This window comes from Lissotriton helveticus, chromosome 1_1, assembly GCF_964261635.1.
Source record: "Lissotriton helveticus chromosome 1_1, aLisHel1.1, whole genome shotgun sequence".
Classification (NCBI taxonomy): Eukaryota; Metazoa; Chordata; class Amphibia; order Caudata; family Salamandridae; genus Lissotriton; species Lissotriton helveticus.
Window position 1 is genome coordinate 1,414,817,855 of NC_136057.1, and position 21,260 is coordinate 1,414,839,114.

A 21,260-nucleotide genomic window follows, 5' to 3' on the forward strand; every position below is an offset into this window, starting at 1 on the left:
ACTGCAGACAAGATCAAATCCTATGGGCAAAAAAAACACTTTAAAAACGTATGAGACTATTACTGCAGCGTTCAGTTTGCTCTGGGCAAAGAAAAATTGCAAAAATTAATTTTCAGTCATTGTTGAACTGCTGCAATAACACTAGAACAGCTACACTTCTCTCCCAAACAGCGCAAGTCAATGCCTACTCTCAAGTGAAGGGATAACAGAGGATGAGCCAGGAGCAACGATTTTGGTTTAACCCATTAAAGGGCACAGCTCCAACACAGTGAAAATTAGACTCTCCTTGTAAATAGGACAAAATGCAGAGTTGCCCAATAAAATGCTTACCCTGATGTGAGGATACAGCATGAGTCCCAAAGTCAAAACAGATAGGTTTACCCAGCGTCAGGGCACAGTTCCAACTTAAAATTTGTAGACTCACTGGTACACAGGACGACTGCCAGACTGCTGTGGGCGACCGGTTGTAGGTCACTGGTGGGGTCTTGCTGGCAGTTGGGGTATTTTTTCTTGTTGCAGGAGGTCTTTTCATTAATTTGTAGTTTTCTTGCTTAATATCTTCTAGTTTGAAGTACTTCTTGACTTGACAGGTGTAGGTTCTTCCTTAAGATCGTCGCCATGAATGTAATGATGAGAAGTCCGCACGAGATATAGTATTTAAGATGCTTTAATCCAAGTTGTATAGAGAGACCCCACCAGGAGCATCCATCATGGTACTCAGCCCAGCCAACTGTAATCTCTCAGGCAGATCACCAACATTCTGATAGATGCATCACATGAACATTCTATTAGAGGTGGCGAAAGACAGCATAGGGAATACCAAGATACTACATACTGTAACGTTTGAAATGGTATATGTTTAAACATTGCCACCAGATAAAGAGAGAAATTAGTAAACTACGGATTTTTGACTGTCTAGGAAGCCTCAACTTAGAAGGGGTTGTTTATCACTTTGACCAGTCAAGCGCACCCCTTTGAATTCCCTTTTCAAGAGAGGGGCAGTAGCAATGCGTAAACATAAGATTTCTTATAGTGCACGTTTTGCTTTGCTGTTTCTGGACTCGGTTCACTTTAAATTTACAACCACAACCCATCCATAGAGCCCAATACATCAATATGGCGTTAACTTCGAGACCGTTCTAGCAAACATGGAAACAACCACAAGACACATGTAATAATCAAATTTTATATTTAGAAAGGGTATAGAATTATCATTCTGTTCAAGTAACAGTAGTCTTTGCACCAAGAAGGAAACAATCCAAATGCGGCCAGCCACGCTCCAAGATTACTAAATGGAGCGTGGCATATAAGACATGTTCCTGATTTAAATGTCCCTTAAGTTGTACGACAAATTATATGCAATAAATATCTGAAGCATTGTATGAAAGAAGAGCAAGACATTTTTCAAGGAGCAGAAGATATACATACACAACAGAAACAGATTATTGAGCTACATGAACCAATTTCTTTGTTAGGAACCCCAAACAACCAATACATTAAAAAATCATGATAGGTGCGGAGGTATATCTATATATGTATAGAGATATATAGCTCTCTCTCTCTCTATATATATATATATATATATACACATAGATATATATATATATGCTCCAAAAGACTGAATGTTTTAAAAATAAAACGCAGAGATAATTTAGTGACAGCTCCTTCATGGATACTGCAGCGTAAAGAGAGACAGTCTTCTCCAGAAACCGTGATCCATTCAGGTATAAGCTGGAGAAACTGGCCACCTAAACAGGACATACTCTCCCACGAGTAATGGCTGGAGCGAGCCGTCTACCTATAATGTGTTCTTTTAGAAAGGCCTTCAGTAGTTGGCTTCCCTTAAATGTGTTCTCCTTTGAGCCATGGCCGAGCGTTCTTTGAGCTGCTGATGTTCCTAAAACATGCCCTTCTTTGAGCGAGGGCAAGAGTAGCTGGCCTCCTGAAAATTTGCCCTAACTTTAGCAATAGTTTTAGCCACTGATGTCCCTAAAATATATCCTTCCTATGAGTGATCGCTGAATTCCTAAAATGTGCTTTGCTTTGAACAAGTTATATTTTTCAAAATATACCCTCCTTTCAGGTGGGCTCCAGAGATGAGCCACCTACTTAAAAAGTGGCCATTTTTAAGCAAAGGCTGTTGAGGTCAGGTTTACCTAAATGTACCTCCTCTGAGTGAGAATTCCAGTGATTAGTCTTCGGACGAAAGTGGGCCCTTCATTGAGCGAGGCTACAGTACTTGGTCTCCTTCCTGAAGAGCGCTTAAGTTTGAGCAAGGACTAAAATGGTTTGCCCATTGTTGTAGATATAATCTTAGTCTCCTCCAAAAGCAGTTGTGTAGCTCAATAATTTTTGAGCACATGCTCTTCAAATTTGTTCACTTGCGTCAGTTCATAACTGCAGGCCATACTTTTTTGGGAAGGTTTAAAGGCTCCCACCCAATCATCATCCGACAATGTTCGGACTGAGCTCTTACCAACGATGGGTAATGTGAGAACAGGGTGGGTCAGTGCTCTCCCAGCTTCTCCTCTAAAGATGTGCCACAGTGAGAAAAAAACACAGAATACTTCTCAACTGCCCACAGAAGGGCCATGCCAAGAGCAAACACTGTGGCATATGCATATGTACCTACCAACCCCCGATGTGCCCTGTGATAAACCAGAACTACCCTCTACCTAAAAGCAATGGAGACGTTTTGTTTCTGTGATCATCCATTCACAGCCAGGCGGGTTATCCTCAGTGCTGCAATACAAAAAAATCTCTGTCCCGTACCTTGTCCAAAAAAAAAGCATATCAAGGCATGTCTGAAGACCCCGTTAATGAAACCTTCATGTTGTTGTTCTATCTGCATAGGTAAAAAAAAAACATGGTGGAAAACGTAGGCAAAGGGGGCTACTGGACCACTAACCCACTACAGGTGTTTGGAGTTTCATACACACGTCTATTCTGCACATACATCTCTAATTTGGATTCTATCCCCAGATCACAATGTCAAACCTCATAATATTGCAAGACAGAAATCAGATCAGATGAGCACAAAGCAACATTTAGGCAGACTGTTAGAAGGAACGAGAATCAAGCTACACAGAATTTATTACCCTATTATCTTTCACCAGGAACTTACATTTTATATATCGTTTTACAGCCTGCCTGGATGTCCATATTCATTGTTGTGGGGCAACCAAGGCTTTCTCGAATTTTCTGCACTATCATCTGCTAAATGTACTTTAAAAAACATTGTAGAAGTGCAGAAATTGCTATAAGTGCTCAAAGATTTAAGTTGCTGCATAGAAAAATAGAAGAAACGTTGCTCGCTAATGCACGGCATGCGGCCATGCTCTAGATCTTGCCTGGCCACCTTGGTTGCTGCGTTTCGTTTTTGGAGAATTCCTGTTCTAGGTGATTTTGAATACACCTGTACATTTCAGAAGATAATGTTCAGCATATTCCTCTCTCAAAATGATTTTATGTGGGTTATCACAAACATTTTCAAGTTCATCACTGACTGCCAATCTCCAGGCCAAAAGTGTAATCAGATCACTTGCAGGACTGAGCCTAATTTAGCAGGCTAAACATTTATCTGGAAACAGGGTATTATGCTGGAAAAAGCTCAAATATGAAGGGGAAGGGTAATACATTTTTTTAGCCACATCAAACAACATCAAAGTAAGTAATGTGCAGTCAAAGTAATTTCATATTTTCTACCCCCAAAGAAGAGCTTTGAAAGAATCCCACCTGCATTTTTAAACCTGTCCGTCCGCTGTAAAGAGGTTAATATAACTCTGTTCTAATATACTCCAAATTTTTCAACCAATCTAGTATGGGGCGGGAGTGGGGCTGTTTCTTACACCTGTACATTATTTAATAGTGACTAAATCACAAGGGGGACGGGGGTGATTGCCTAATCCCCCACAAAAGGGAATCAACTCTTTCAGGCAGATCAGCTTCATTTGATCAGGAGATTCTCTCAATTAAACATCCAGCAGGAAGATTAATGTCATGTTCAGGCATCATCCTTCCCAAGTGGTGACCGAGAATGCTGCCTCAGTTAAGTCCAAATCACACCAATGACATGCAGGAGCAATTCTGTCCCTCTTCATGACGCAGCAGCATTGTGTTGGAGGAGACGGCACCTCATCACCAGAGAGGCTTGAACTGAGAAGTTGGTGGAGGACGCCTAAACACAAACCAGAAAAAAACGATCACCAAAAGTAAGAAAACATTTGCGAAAGCTCAAACGCAGCTTCTTTTCAAGGGAAGTCAGCTTTTGTTTTTGCGAAATGTTATTTTTAATTTTTTTTTTAGTTTTAGCATTTGGGATGTGAAAGAAGTGCTTATCAGTAATGAAAACGTAATATGGACTTATTGTATCGAGGCAGAAGTTCCACTACCTCGAGGGCAGAATTTTCTGTGTTTCAAGGAAGGGAGCTCACAAATGTTTAAGGTATAATGTGGGACTGGTGTCAAGGGCAAGTAGTTTGGTGCGTCTGTTTTTAGGTTGAAGGAAAAGAAAGATCCTCACATTTAGGACATGAGAAAGCAGATACCAGGTAGCTGATGCAACCCTGTGGTCACACCCCAGTGTTAAGCTCAAAACTGCCTTTTCATTGCTGCACCATCTCAAAGCAAAACAGTGGTGGCCGGTAATTCAGGCAGGAGGAGGGGTGGGTGGGCTACACACGCATCCACTCACCAATCTACATGCGCACTCACAACCCCATGGATTCACAAACATATACACATATATTCGTAGATACTCACATGCACACCACATCAAAAATTAAAATTAAAATAACAAACTGGCTGCAGTAGAAATCTTGGCCTCAAGGTTCCTGCAGGATTGGATTGCTGCCTCCTCATTGCTTGTCCTACCTCATCACCCAGTGGGATGGGGTCATTGAGACTTGCTGAACACACCCCACACTGTGACAAGGCCTCAGTGATAGACACTCAGCGCATCAAGGCTTAAAACTGAAGCACTCGGGACCAAGGCTCCCTCTCATCAAGAGGGGATATCCTCCAAGCATTTTCCCATACTGAAGGGTTCACAGCCACAGGGCTGTGACATTTTCAGCCTGGCGAAGTTTCCCTTTAGGCAGCCAGGTACCTGCACATGTCTAGTGCCAGGCCACCTGAACATAAATAGTGTTTGTGAGGCTGACCTTTGCTCAGCCTGACAGACCCTCTTAATATTGGCCAAAAGGTGACGGGGCGTGGCCCCTCCACCCTTAAGAAAAGACCACTGCTGCTGCAGCAAAGAATTCACGGTTTAGGTTAAAGATGTAGTTGAGATATGGTCTGGGAAAATATGAATTTTCAGCATATCAGCACAATGCCCTCTTAAGATTAGTATTTCTCAATTATGTAAGAGCCTTGTGAATTACTTTTTTTCCCCTTACGAGTGGGGCGGACTCTTCAAAAACCCATGTTGCTTGGCAGCCACAGATCCTTGTCCACCATAAACATCAGCAGCTCCAAAGCAAGTCACTACAAATAAGTTGTTATGTTGCATCTCCAAGTAACCTTTTTATCATTTGTTTTCTGCTATAATAAATCTCTGGTCGGTCTGAGTATGACAGGTCAGACAAGACTCCTGGGCAGAGTGTTCCGTCTATTGGGTTTACCTTTTGGGAGTGAGGACCTACATTTAATCCAGCTGTGGATGCACTGAGCGTTTGCCAGGCTAGGGTTCGTCATTCTCTTGAGCAATAGCCAGGCGTCCAGCTCGAAGAAGAGCATGAACAACCTATTGCAAGACAGAAAACGGTTAGTGGGCTCCTGCGGCTCCCAAAAGGTACAGCTAGACGCATGGAGTGCCCTGGCCACTGAGGAGGAGAGGACCCATGCACCACTGTGTGAGGGCAGGTGTGTCATGTTTTGGTGCACCTAACCTCATAGCCCGGCAGGAGGCCTTCCTGAGAATTGCTTCCAGTGGGAAGCACAGCCCTGCATAGCAAAAGACCAGATGATCCTTATGTAACGGGTCTGCCCTGTGCGCAAAGGGAACCTGGTGCAATTTGCTATAATAGACAAAAAAGGGGGTTAGTTCAGAACTTATGGGGGTTAGCGGTGTAACAGAGTTTGTGTATTAACTATGTAGAGGGCATTTGAATACTGATTCTTTAGTCAATTCAAAACTACAATACTGAATATACAGCTTATCACAGTGATAGCCTTCAATCATTTTTGTCAAAGAAAGCACATGTAATTATTTTGCACATTCAAATTATTTCAAATTAGAATACAGTTCTGAAGTGTATGAATAATAAATTACAGCTTTTACAAATACTTCAAGTAAAGTGAAAGTGCAGCGGTGATTGTGATCTCAGTAGTGGGGGTTCAAATCGTAGGAGAAACAGAGCACAGCCAATAGGAGTACAGCGATGACAATATTTGGCACATTTACTTTCCAAATCAATGTCCCGTCCTTTCAGGCAAACATAATCCCATCACCATGCAGACGAGGCCTTGTGCCATGGCTTGTCTCATTTTCACTTCCTTCCAACCCCTTCAGCAAAGAGGAAGTGATCAACCAACCCTAGATCCCAACCCTTTTCCATCAATTTCCTAAATCCTCTTTTTAGCCAATTACCGCTAAACGCGAAACCACCTCGCCCTCCATGCATTACTTCGCCCTCTTTCACACTGTCGTCATGTGAGGGTTAACTAGGTTTTGAGGCGAGAACCAGTTCTATAAGTATCCAGAGACGACAAGTTGGGATTTCATGTCCATTCTCTTATCACCACAGTGACAAATGGGAAAGCGTGTAGGCACTTTGGAATCATCCTTTAATGAAATTTAGGAGCTGCTGGCAGCATGACCATATCTCTGAGTAGCAAGCAGTAACTGTAGCGTACTTGAAACATCACATTCTTAATGACATATACAGGTTCTAAATGACATGTGGAAATTCTAAACATAGTTAACATTACTAGAGTACTAATAAAGAATAAGAACACAACGCCTCCCCCTTTCTTTGGAAAAGGAAAAAAAAAAAATTAAGTAAGAAAAATAAAACCAAAAAGCAATACATAAAACAGACAACGTAAACTTCCAAAAAATACTTATTACTGACATTATAATCTTTTACTTATTACTGACAATATAATCTTTCAACCACAACTGAACCATCCTCTTCCTAAAAGAATGACGAGAAACATTCTCAACAAGAGTGGATGAAGAAGAAGATGGCTCTTGCGAAAGTTGTAAACCGTCAGCAACTTCACCACCAGAAGAAGTGGTTGAGACATCAATCACACGTTCATCAGTGTTACTACCACTGGAAGAAGCAGTAGAGTCAAAATTAACATTACTGTCATTGGTGTTACCACTACTCGAAGGGGTAGCTGAGTCAAGGTTAACATTGCTGGCCTCAGAACCCACCTCACCAGGAACACCACCACTGAAGTCATCAGATAACAAATCATAATCAACAGTTTGTTCATAAGGAACAAAGTTGCTTCTAGCAATTCTGTTTAGATTCCAAACCTTTATCACTCAACAAATGGGGGAACCGTGGAGGACTATGTTTAACGGGGTCCAGTGTACAAGTCCGAACAACTAGTGACACAAGGAGGGTACAAAGTTCCCCGATAGGAATGTGAAAAACAGTGTGTGTATAATGTAGAGGACAGAAGAAAGGGGGGACATTCCCTTTTTGGAACTAAAATCCTCACACACCCAGCAAGCTAGGTGTCATGCTTCATCATATGGGTTCTGCTCCTCGTCAGACTGGCGCTGCAATGTCTGACGGGCTCCCTTAAAGGGGCTCTTTATCGGAGATCTTTTGTTCCGGCCATATGGTGCATGCGTGTGAGAGGGCAGGAGGAAGTGTAGTTGTGAAGTGAAGGTGGGTTAAAATAAGGTGAGTCAGTCCACAATCAACTTTATTGGCGTGGTTGACTCCCTTGGTTAAAAAGGGTGGGAGGGGAGATATATACCGGTGAAGATTCACAGCAAAATATCTACAACCCTCAGGTCAGGTCAACGTGTTTCTCGCCGTCATGGCAATTCTTCAGGACCTAAGTGCTCAGTACTACACAGTGAAAATATATACAAGTAGTATAAATTACAACCTCATTCTGTAGGTCAGTAAATGGGCAGGCCGAATGGTCCTACTCTAGTGATGCGACCTAGAAAAAATAAATACAAGCGACAGAGGAATATGGTAAGTGCAATGCTCTATTGCTTACTAGTTCACAAATACTCTACTTAGTACACACAAACATAAAACATTAAAAAGAGTGACAACAAGGGCATTGTGGAGGCAAAAAACCCATAGTTGCAGTGGCAATCTCAATTGAGACTGAGGACGAAGACGTTGCGAATTATGGAAGGGAGGGCTTGATGCTTACCCTGGGAGGTTCCCTAAGGTGCCCCGCAGACTGCTCCCGTGGGACCGGCACAATCGGGTATGGTACCTAGGGGAGAAAAAGATGCCATGCAGGGGGCTTATCTAAAAAGGAAACAATAGGGGATAAGTGTACAAGGACCGGGCTCACGAAGCTCAAGGTGCTCGTTGAGAGACGCTCAGGCAGGTGACCACCTCGCATATAGCCCCATACCTGCTCAGTGTGAAGATGGTAGTAGCACCAAAGGCACACAGAAATCGCTGAGGCCGTATAGCCCCGGTAGAAGACGCCAGCCAGCCGACCAGGACAACACCCGCACCCGACCCCCGCTAGTAAAAACCTGCGGAGGGAGGGGAACGGGGCAAGCCCCAACCACCAGGCCAGCAGCATCCGCCGAGAAAGATAACTGTACCCCACATGAACCGTGGCATAAAGGTAGCACTAGCATACTGCTTACGACGGCCTGGACCGCGCGCCGCCAAGGTAAGCAGTATGCGAATTTCCATTCTCTGCCGATGCCTCGGATCATGCTGTCGACGCGCTAGCAACGTGTGCATCATCTCCCTTAGGCAGACCCTGGCCTCCGCAGTCGTGGTGGACGCTAGCGCTACCTTTATGCCACGGTTCATGTGGGGTACAGTTATCTTTCTCGGCGGATGCTGCTGGCCTGGTGGTTGGGGCTTGCCCCGTTCCCCTCCCTCCGCAGGTTTTTACTAGCGGGGGTCGGGTGCGGGTGTTGTCCTGGTCGGCTGGCTGGAGTCTTCTACCGGGGCTATACAGCCTCAGTGATTTCTGTGTGCCTTTGGTGCTACTACCATCTTCACGCTGAGCAGGTATGGGGCTATATGCGAGGTGGTCACCTGCCTGAGCGTCTCTCAACGAGCACCTTGAGCTTCGTGAGCCCGGTCCTTGTACACATATCCCCTATTGTTTCCTTTTTAGATAAGCCCCCTGCATGGCATCTTTTTCTCCCCTAGGTACCATACCCGATTGTGCCGGTCCCACGGGCGCAGTCTGCGGGGCACCTTAGGGAACCTCCCAGGGTAAGCATCAAGCCCTCCCTTCCATAATTCGTAACGTCTTCGTCCTCAGTCTCAATTGAGATTGCCACTGCAACTATGGGTTTTTTGCCTCCACAATGCCCTTGTTGTCACTCTTTTGAATGTTTTATGTTTGTGTGTACTAAGTAGAGTATTTGCGAACTAGTAAGCAATGGAGCATTGCACTTACCATATTCCTCTGTCGCTTGTATTTATTTTTTCTAGGTTGCATCACTAGAGTAGGACCATTCGGCCTGCCCATTTACTGACCTACAGAATGAGGTTGTAATTTATACTACTTGTATATATTTTCACTGTGTAGTACTGAGCACTTAGGTCCTGAAGAATTGCCATGACGGCGAGAAACATGTTGACCTGACCTGAGGGTTGTAGATATTTTGCTGTGAATCTTCACCGGTATATATCTCCCCTCCCACCCTTTTTAACCAAGGGAGTCAACCACGCCAATAAAGTTGATTGTGGACTGACTCACCTTATTTTAAACCACCTTCACTTCACGACTACACTTCCTCCTGCCCCCTCACACGCATGCACCATATGGCCGGAACAAAAGATCTCCGATAAAGAGCCCCTTTAAGGGAGCCCGTCAGACATTGCAGCGCCAGTCTGACGAGGAGCAGAACCCATATGATGAAGCATGACACCTAGTTTGCTGGGTGTGTGAGGGTTTTAGTTCCAAAAAGGGAATTTTCCCCCCCTTTCTTCTGTCCTCTACACTATACACACACTGTTTTTCACATTCCTATCGGGGAACTTTGTACCCTCCTTGTGTCACTAGATTCCAAACCTTACCATCACTTACTTTAACTGCATTTAATAAAACTTCACTCACTTGAATACGTTCAGAAAAACGGTTTTCACTCTTAGAAACCCAACCAGGTTTTTTGATACGTACCCAGTCTCCAATACTTATCAGAGAAAGTTTAGTACCATGCTTACTATCATAGTATGCTTTGCTTTTATTATGCATTAATAACATGCGTGCACGCATCTCATCTTTGGGCCAGGGCTGGGCGTCAACCAAGCAGGAGAGAACTTTGGCCGAGGATTACGACCACTCATCAGTACAAAAGGAGATAATCCTGTGGCATCATTACATGCGACACGATACGCTCTAACAGTTTTCCCTACTTGAGTGGACCAATCTAAATAACTGTTGAACGCTAATTGAATGGTGTTTTTTAAGACTCTATTAAACCTTTCCACCATTCCATTACCACTTGGGTTATAGAGGGAAGTGGTTTTATGAATGATACCCAGCTTCTTAAAATAAGATTTGGCTTTGAGAGACAAAAATTGTACACCATTATCTCTGAGAATGCATGAAGGAATACCTGCAGCAACAAAAGTTTCATCAAGAAACTGTAAAACAGACTAAGTATCTGCATTGTTGACAACTTCAACCACAGGTCACCTACAGAATAAATCAATAAGGGCAATGAGGTAGCAATGAGATTCACCTATGGGTCCCATAATGTCAACAGCAACAACTTTCCAAGGGTTTTTTGGTAACAATCCATTGGATATAGGAGGGCGAAAGGTTTTTTAAGACTTATCAGAAATGGAACAAGGAATGCATTCTCTTACAACTTTTTCAACTTGAGAGTCCATTTCTGGCCACCAAAACAATCTCTTTATAATTGACTTAGTTCTAACGATGCCCGGGTGACCCTCATGACAAAGTTCAACAATGCATTTGCGAAAATTTCCAGGAGGAATAATCCTTTCATCTCTTAACAAGGTATTATCCCCTATAGTTAACTCAGACCTTATTTCCCAAAAAAGGTCTGTCAGAAGAGTTTAAAAGTTCTCTTTTTTTAAACAACCCTGAATGACATAGGAAATTACTGATTTAAGAATACCATATTTCTTGTACTCAATACTCCATTCTTCTGTGTCGATAGCTGCCAAACCATTGTCATGAATGAGCGCGACCTGTAATTCATTCCATTCACGGTCTTCACATTTTGCAAGCATGAATGGCATTCTAGAAAGGAAATCTGCGACCACATTATTTTTGCCAGGTACATAAATATTTTATAAATTAAATTCTGCATTCTCATTGAGATTCTAGCAAGTCCCGTCGATGCAGTGATTGCTCCATCAGTAGTAAAATGTTTTACTAATGGTTTATGGTCACAACGAAGTATGCAAGCCTTACCCCAAATAAAAGATTTAAAATGCTCTAAAGCCCAAGCACACGCCAAGGCCTCCCTTTCAATGATGGGGTACTTCTCCTCACAAGGTGACAGGGATCTCGAAGCATAAGCAATGATACTTTCCTTCCCAAGGCGTCTAACTGTGATATCACACCAAGACCCTTATTACTTGCGTCAGTGGTAACAACACTGTCCATCAAAGGGTTAAAACTGGAAAGTGAAGTGGATTTGGCAAAGGTTTGTTTAATGGATACAAAATCACTGTCACAAGCAGCTGACCAAACAAAGGTAGACTTCTTTTTAAGAAGATGGCAAATGTTTTTTCTGAAAAGTTGGGGACATATTTTGAACAAAATTCAGCCATACCTAGAAAGGAATGAACATCATCTTTACTAATAGGTACAGGATCTCCTGAGATGGCAGAAACAAGGGTGGGTTTGGGTTAGACACCATGTTCATCAATAATATGACCCAAATATGTCACACTTCTTGCGCAAAGTTGCAGTTGGCATGTTCTACTGCGAGTCCTTTCTCTTGTGGAATGCTAAACACTCTTTTTGATCTATTTAAATGCTCTTCCTCATTAGCTCCAAAAACAAGGATATCATCTTGAAAAAAGTGACTCCATGTTCTTTATTGAAAAGTTGAAACATCAGACGTTGAAAAACAGTGGCAGCTGAAGCTAGCCCAAAAGGCATACACTTATATTGAAAACACCCAAAAGGGGTGATAAAAGAAGTCAATTTCATGGATCCAGGGGATAAAGAGATTTGGTGGTAAGCAGATGACAAGTCTATTGTGGAGAACCGCTTCTCATTACCCAAACACGTGACCATTCATGTCTCTTTGGTAATGGAAATTTGTCTACCACAATATTATTATTTAAGTGCCTCAAGTCAACACAGAGCCTAATTTTACCGTTGCTTCGTCTGGCTACGACATTCGGAGAAACCCAAATCAGATGTTTCGATAGACTTGATAATGTTAGCAGCAACAAGTTTATCTAATTCCTTAGAGACCTCCTCCCTCACCAGTAAGGGAATATTACAGCATTTATACACCTTGGGAGAAGCATCTTGTTTAAGGATAATTTTATGCTCAAACCCCTTAAGATTCCCCAAAACTTCACTAAACACATTAGGAAATTGAGCTAAAATTTGAGTGCCTACAGTACCGCCTTTATCAACTAAAAGGACTTGTTCTTTACTGTTGGGATCAAGGATGATCTGCAACTGTTTCTGATCAAACCATCCTAAAACAGGTCGACCAGCAACGTATAATTTCCCTCAGCACTCTCTCCCCTTAAATTTAAAAGTGAACCAACGGAAACCAAGGAGATCTATGTGTTCACCCCCATATCATTCAGGATGTATATCTGGTTCGAATAATTGGCTTCCTACTTTTTGCACAAAAAATTAATTTGAAAGTTCACTATTGATCATAGTGTATGGAGATCCTGAGCCAGCGTAAATTTCAACTTCCACACCGTCTATTTCCATTAGGCACACAGGTTTGATCTTACAAGATTCATCACAAATTTTTAGTACTAAGTTATCTCCTACGTTCATTACTAAACCATCAACACCCCCAGAAACTTCCTCCGTCTCATCATTTGTAAGGTAATCATTTTCAGTTTCCTCCATATTAGATACAAACTTTACATTAGTTCTTCTCTTACAAACCTTAGCAAAATGCCCATTTTATACCACAATTGGTACATTTTGACTTGATGGCAGGACAATTTTTACTATGCGCTAAATGTTCCAAACTTCCGCATCTATAACATTTAGGTTCAAACTTAGGCTTAGGTTTATCTTTATTAACAACAAGGGGAGACCCAAGAGCTATTAAAGATACAGTGTCCATGCTCCTACCTTATCACTAAAACACAAAGGGGACACTGCAACTAGGACGTAGGATGCAAAAAATCAGCCGTCCCACTCGAGGACATGCGTTTCGGCTCCTGTGCTCTTGCGCATGTGCTGAACCTTGCGAGCACCATTCCGTCCCCCGGAAAGGGTTGGTCCTTGAGGGTCATGCCCTTTTTTTCTTCCATTTTTAACTAGCTCCGGATGCCGGGTCTTCTTGGCAGGCATCCGATACGACTAGGTTCACAGCTGGCAGCGCCTTGAGAGCGACGTAAGTACAGAGCGGGTCCCTCTTGTGGGATCCCGGCCGCGAGACTCTGGGATGCTTTTGCACGAGTCGGAGGCTGGCTCATGGTTGTTCGCTTCAGCTATTCTCTTGTTTTTTCATGTTTTCTATTGACTAGTGTTTACAAACTTGCCAACGAGTCAGTGCAGGATGCCCACGCCATGCCTGACACTCGTCAATGAGCAAGGTAAGCCTGCTTTTTGTTGCTATTTTTGTTGCTAATTTTGTGATTACCACTCGTGAACAAAGTTTGGTTTCCCTTCTTGGTCCAGCCAACACTCCCCTCAATTAGTGAGACGTGTTTGTTTAATTTATTGAACTATCTAAACTTTCCTTGTTTTTTGCGCCTGTAAGGTAGTCCCTCTAGATCTAGAGCCTTCTCTTAAAACAACCACGAGGCATTGAGTTCATTATCACACATGTGATGGTTGAGCCTATCTTGGGGCGATTCTGCCTTATTACCCATGCACTCGTATATTTATATTTTTTGCGGTGTGCCTCTTGTGTACAGCTCACTGTTGTCTCTTTTTTGTGAAAGATGTGCACCATTGATGGCACACGTTATGACATCAAGTTGTTACTGATGCATACACAAGTATATCTTTGTCTGTCTCTTTGTCCTAGGTACTATACAGGAGCGGGACACATTAAGAAGATGTAGCCTGAGTCTGGATACATAACCCCCCTGGCCGCCCTGTTAAGTTAAGTTGAGAGGTTTTTTAATTCACGTGCACTTATAAGTTTTTGGTCCTGACGAAATGCCACCGACCTTTTGGCGATTACGGGCATGAAACATGTTGACCCCTGATTCCTTGATTCATCAGGTGAATATACCTATTAGAACAAGAACGTCTTTCATAGTTACTACTGCTTGAGGTATATCATTACGACATATTGTTGCGTATAAACCCTCCCCATATTTTGATTTTTCACTAGGCACTGGTTTTTCCCTCATTTTACCCCATACCTCCTTTTCCCCGCACACCTGCATGCACCTTCCGGCTGTCCTAAAAGATCTCCAGTAAAGTGTCCCTTCTTGGGGCCCGTGGGGGATTGCAGCGCCGGCCCCACGTGGAGCTATAGCCCAATGATGAAGCATGACATCCTATTGGTGTATGATGAAACATGATATCCTAAGGGTGTGTGAGGGCAAATAAGGACAATATTTGCCTTTGTTACGATGGGTGTTCATACCTAGGCTTCTTTGTCTCCTTCCCCCTTTTCTTCCTTCCCTTTAAATTGTTTGTTTGGGTGCCTTTTTGCACCCCTACGTTTCAGGATGACTTTTTGCATCCTACGTCCTAGTTGCAGTGTCCCCTTTGTGTTTTAGTGATTAGGTTTATCTTTACCATAAGTAAAAACTTTCTTCTTTTCATTTGGAAAAGATACTTTACTAACAACCTCATTTGCATTGTGATCCTGTTTGAGAACATTGGCACATCTACCAGAAATTTCTGCTTTACGAACAATGGCGAGAACATCATCCAAAGGGGCATCGCCATTAACCCATAATCTATCTTGTATCAGAGAGTTGCTAGTATGCATGACTACTTGATCCCTTATCAAGTCGTCCTGTATAACACCAAACGTACAATCAAGTGCTAATCTTTTCAAATCAGATACATATTGATCAACTGTCTCATTCTTATTCTGTTTCCTTGAGAAAAACGTATATCTTGTTATGCCAATACAAACCTTTGGTGTACAGTAAGTGTCCAAATAAAGAAGGGCTAAAGCATATGCATTTAGATCACTTGGAAAACAAGGTTCAGTCATATCATTGCATTCTTTGGGTCCAATTGGTTTAAAGCATATAACAATAGTCTTTTATTCTGTGCCGCAGACATTTTGCCATCCTCATCCAAAGCTTCAATGTAATTATTGAAGTAAGCCTTCCATTCCAACCACTTTAAAGTTGGCTCAATACCAGAAATCCAAAAAGGCTGGGAGGGTTAATATTATAGCTTTGATGGCTCATAGTGTGTGGACTTTACAGTGTCCGCACTTCACCTAAAGGACTAGTTCTCTGTACTCCACACACTGAGCAATAACAAAAAAGTAAAAATATTATTCTCACCCCCAATGAGCAATAACAGTGTACATTAAAAATGAAGTAAAATGCAGATAAATACCGTGGAAATGCGGTTAAAGAAATAATTTGTAGAACAATCGCAAGAAACAGCTGCTCCGGAATACGATCTCTGATTCAGCTTGTCAAAATGCTGAAAACGCGAATCTCCGGTCAGATTAATTAAAAATGGCCACTGCGTGGGGTCACGAAAGTGACCTGCGTTAAAATACGTTACCACGCTCCACGAAGATTCCAGGAGAAGAAATGTCACAAGTTGAACACAGAATGGCTTCCAGGAACTTGAGACGCTGGAATTCCGTAATGAAGGTCGTGTTGCGATTCAAGCACGAGCAGGAGCGCACGAGCAGCGGCAGTTGAGGCAGTAAGATTCCCCTCCGTAGCACTAAGTTAAAATACGCCAAAATCAGCAATTAAGCAAATTGGCTTTACTCACTTAAGTGCAGTTTGCTACCGCTAACTCACCCCTGGGTAAACTGCTTCAGCATCCTCATGTAGAAAAGAATGAAAGACGAATCCAATAAAGTTTCTCAATTATAGGATAAAATTTGGAATATTTGCCGCACGTAGGTTCAAAACTCCTCAATAGCTCGTCGCCAGTGTTGTGAAGGATACTGGATGCAGAATTAAGTAGAAATCCTTTAATGAAATTGAGGAGATGCTGGCAGCATGGCCACAGCTCTTAGTAGCAAGCTGTAACTGTAGCAAACTGGAAACATCACATTCTTAAAGATATATACAAGTTCTAAATGACATGTAGAAATTCTAAACATAGTTAACATTACTAGAGTACTAATAAAGAATAAGATCACAATACTATGCTACAGCAATGGGCACCCGACCTGCCTTTCACACTCTTGTTAATTTCCTCCTTCTTTGTGGCCTTCCCCAATCCTTCAGTTCTGACACTTTTTTCATATGATTTGGTGGTCTTTATTCGATCTCATGCACACAAGAAGAGAATCTCCAAATGTGATGGTGCAGAACACACAGCACCAAGCAGAGGTGTTCTCTGACTTTAACGTAGATTCAACATTCTTCAATAAGGAATACAAAGACAATGGATAGCACACAAAATCTTTGTGCCTATGACCTCTTTGAGATTCAGAGGTATCCATCTCTCTAGTGCACAATCACTGCACATCAATTACACGAAAAATAGGTTCTGCCATTCCATCTCATGGGTACAGGTGACTAAGAAGGTGCACTTCTAAAAGCAACGTGAACTTATGATGTTAGAGACAGAGACACTGCTAAGAGCCAAAAGAGCAAGCAAGCTTCTCAACCAAGATAAGCGAGGCTAGAAATATAGTACTTGTACAGAGTTATGGGAAAAAAGACTTGCTCTACAGATAAGAATTCAAAATGAGTTAGAAGGCACTGCAGTGGTAGAAAACTATACAGTGAGCATTGGCAATAGCTTGACATTCCAAACATGTCCAAAATCAGGTGTAATTAGATCTTGCATAGACGACCAAATCCTAGAGCTTGATCACTGCCCCATCGGCAAGAGACCATAGGCAATCGTAAGCTGTATTTTAGATGTGGGAAAAACAGGCAATAAAAGTCGAGTTATCCCAGTGCAAAAGGTGAGATATTGAACAAATGTTTCTTGGATCTAACAATCTTCTTCGATCCACATTACATTCCTATGGCAATTTTTCTCCCCAACAGTAAGATTATGTATTAGCAGCGAGGCATGCAGCATGCAAGGAAGCTATAGGTGTAGATCTTCTGAAGGATCCAGATATGTGCTTGGACAGAGGACCCGTTCAACCTTTTGCTTTATCATTCAATTAAGTCATGCCCCTGAAGGAAGTCATGTTCCTCCTAAAGTCTCAAAACTTACAATACTGGAATTGTGCCTTTCATCAATTGCTCGGTACCACTCCATTCCATCCACTCAGGTTTTCTTGAAAGCATTCCGCACAAGCCCTTTGTCATGTCTCAACCTTCCTCCAAAACCATCTGCCCTACCACCGTGAACCTCTTTTCCACCCTCTCCACAAACTAAATACTCCTTCCCTCACCATAAAAACCTCTGGGTTTATCATGGCAGTCAAATGCTTCTAGCTTTTGCTGGCCATCTGGGGAACTTGCAAGAAAAAAGTAATAAACACATATACAAGAGATTTGACTTGTGGCCCTCCCCCACCCCAGGCCATTATATCCCATTCTGACAGTACCCAGGACTGCTGCTGTTTTGGCACATCCCTAAACCTGGAAATGAAACTGCCAGCCAAGAAGCAAAACTACAAACCTCAAATGGGATACCATGGGCCACACTATAAACCTCCTTTGAGAGAATTGTGGCATTCAGCAATGCTTTGCTGCACTTTGAAATAACCAGGACCCTGCCCCTGACAGGGGTATCAATATGTCTAGGGCAGCAATGGGCACGAAAAGCGAACCCTTATCTTTTACTGGAATCCATGGATGAGGGATCCATGTACTATAGTCTTGTGCCAGCAGCGGTGACCCTGCAGGGGCGCAACGGACACCCCCGCAGTGCAGGGGGTGCCTCCAGTCTTCTCGACATGAAGGTGGCCTCCTCAGCATGTCTGTGTAGCCTGTCTCTAAAGCAGCTGCAGTGTTCAGCATGCTCTGAGCTGAAACAGAACAGACCCAGGACTGAATAGAAACAAAATAACATGTTTGTTTCTCTTCAGTCCAAGCCTGCAAGGCACCTTACATGAGTGGGTGGTAGCCGTGGGGCCCCCTGAAGGAAAGCATTTGCTCCTCGACAGAGCTCCTCTCCTCTCAGAGCGGAAGAGGCAGCAGAGGAATCACTGGAGCAGAGGAAGGGTTTCCACCTTTCCCAGAGAAAAATGTCACTTTTCTCTCTTCATGTTTCAAGTTACCACAAAGGCTTGCACATGATTCTTAAGTAGAACTTTTTATGAAATAATCTGTATTCATTTTAACATTGTCTTTCTGTCTTTGTTGACTAAAGGTATCAGTAAGGGGCTATTCGGGCAGCTTAAAACACATTTTTAAGTGTTTCCTTCTTACATGAACTGTTAAAGGTATGCATTGATAAGGGAAACAATACCAGTCAGGACATTAAATGCTAGTCATCGGAAGGGAATTCCCAATGTTTCTATTAAAGGATCTGGATAGACATTCTTTGAATAAGGTGTCCGGCAAAAGTTAAAAGCAACATGCAATACATATAGTTTAAAAATAATTGAGAAATAAATATCAATAAAATCACAACAGTGAAAAACGAATGTGACCAGCTCACTTAAATACTTCCAAGCTCTTTGTGTATTTTGTTTTAAAACCAAAGTAGTGTACAAAGATTGCCTTTGTGTTACATGCTTGTTACTACAGTGAAACTGTATTTAAAACCCCTTTAAATATTAGTATTTACCCAGTAATTGCATGTGTATAAACCCCTTTAAATGCCAGTTTTACTCCAGTGACTAGCTGACTCGCGTTGTGGCATAGGCAGCTGTTTTATTTGTATTTTGGGATGGATACATTAAGCATGATTTGCAGAGGAGAGAGTAGCATTAAATGTGGGATATATACTGTTTGAAATCAGGGAGTTGGTGCAGAAACCGAAGATCAGAAAGGTGTCAAGGTGCTGCAGGAGAGATGCACGTCAGGACAATCTAATCGCATTCGCCAGGTGTGATCTGCCCCCGGGCTCGGGCGGCCAGGGACGGGCTCTCAGCGGGTGGCATTTCGACCCATTCTGATTGAGACCCTCCACAGCTCAGCCTCTAGGTGTAGTAGGAGGCATCGCAAACACAGCAGGGCAGGGGGATGGAGGAAGTAGGCATTGTGATTTAATGATGTGCTGGGATTTTAAAGGCCAGTTGTTTATTCCGCAGATCGGCCCCCAGGAGTGTAAATCCCAGGTGTCCGCTTTCCCTCTATCTCTCCTCAAATCTGGAAGTTTGAACTTTGTGAACCCTCTATATGCGAACAGCTGTGTCTGAGGGAAGCACACCCCCTACAGCTGTGGGGGTGGGGAGGAAGGCATGCGGGCAGTTATGCAGCACTCCTGTTTAAGCTAAGTCCCGTTTAGTGTGATGCCCCCTCCCCCATCTTTAGAGGACAGCACGTATCTCAGCCCCAAGCGCCACCCAGCACATGTGTCCCTTTCCGCCCCTCCTTCTCCCTCCAACACACAATGGCCGCCTCTTCTGCACAACCCTACCAGGACAGGCAGCCCAACTCCTGAAAACTGTGCACACCACTGGGAGCATGGAAAGCCTGAGGCATTCCCCCTCTGAGAGAGAGGGGCCAGATTATCGACGCAGCAGCTCAGCCGTAAGTTCAGCAGCCTCGTTTAAGTGAAAAATCCCTGACCGGATTAATGCATGCAATTGGCGGTAGCCTGCCGAAACCACGTGTCTTGTGTGCGAATGTGGAAAGGGGATGCTTATATCCAAGGGTGTGGGGAACGACGATCTCTTCGAGTGATGGGGAAAGTAAGTGCGTCGGGCACAAAATCATGGCAAAGCGCATAACGGGCGCATGTTAAAACTAAGTAGCGCACTAGTGGGGAGACATGCAACTAGTCAGGGCTTGTGTCATACGTGCAAAGCAGCTAAACATTGGCATCATTGTAAAATAAGAGGTTTATCCGTAAAAACCGCTTCCATAAAGTGAGGTGCCCTGCAGTCCGCATTGTAATACAGCGTGCCCTCAAGCTGCGCAGAGCACTCCCGCAACCGCATAGTGGCTAGATGTGAGCGGCAGATGGGCAAGTGCAGAACTGCGCGACAGGGACAGCGGACACCAGCGACGATGTGTCCGAGCAATTCACCGTGGCGGCAAAGTCCAACAGGCATGCGCTTCCAAGTAAACAAAAAAATAAAATAAACAGCGTGGTGTCCCTGAAGTGGACGAAAAGTGCAATGTAGAACATGCTATAAAAACTAAAGCAAACCGGGTGCGGCGCTGATAGAGCTGAGCTTTGTGAACTCTGCCTAAACCTTGATGCAAGGTAAATGAGGCGGAAACATGATCTGTTACTACACGCCTCCTTCAGATAAGAAATACCTTCACGACAGCCATGAAGCAAGCGACCCAGTACGTATGGGTCAGATGAAAAGGAGAAAGGGCGGTAACCAAGAAGCATCCTTTTCAATGGAAAGCCAGCGTTTAGCATAAATGCTGACACAACCCAATAAAAATGATAGGCGGGGCTTCAAGTCCCCTTCTGAAATCTCCTCGATCACAATTGCCCTCGCAGAGCAAACAGCGCAAGCGCAGCAACGCTAGGCGAGACCTACAAATGGGAGGTAACTGTGTAGGGTCTAATGGATGATTTCTTATACACATACAGCATGAAAGCCGTGTCCTTCATTGCTTCCATAAAGTAGGCTCTTACAACTTGGTAGGTCGCACGCTGATAAAGGAACCCTCATTTTGCTTGACTCGGCTCTACCTCGAGCTGATTTCCTGGATAACAAACTGCTGAAATGTGGA

General features: G+C 43.2%; 1 protein-coding gene across 1 annotated transcript in view; it reads right to left on the reverse strand.

Moving 5' to 3' along the window:
- Positions 1-1,172: 1,172 nt before the first annotated feature.
- The window catches only part of DNM2 (dynamin 2), a 779,238-nt gene continuing 759,150 nt past the window's right edge, over positions 1,173-21,260 (reverse strand). The window contains exon 20 of the mRNA XM_078685110.1: positions 1,173-4,177. Coding sequence (XP_078541236.1) covers positions 4,138-4,177 — 40 coding nt within the window. The 3' untranslated portion in view covers positions 1,173-4,137. The remainder of the gene's footprint in view (positions 4,178-21,260) is intronic.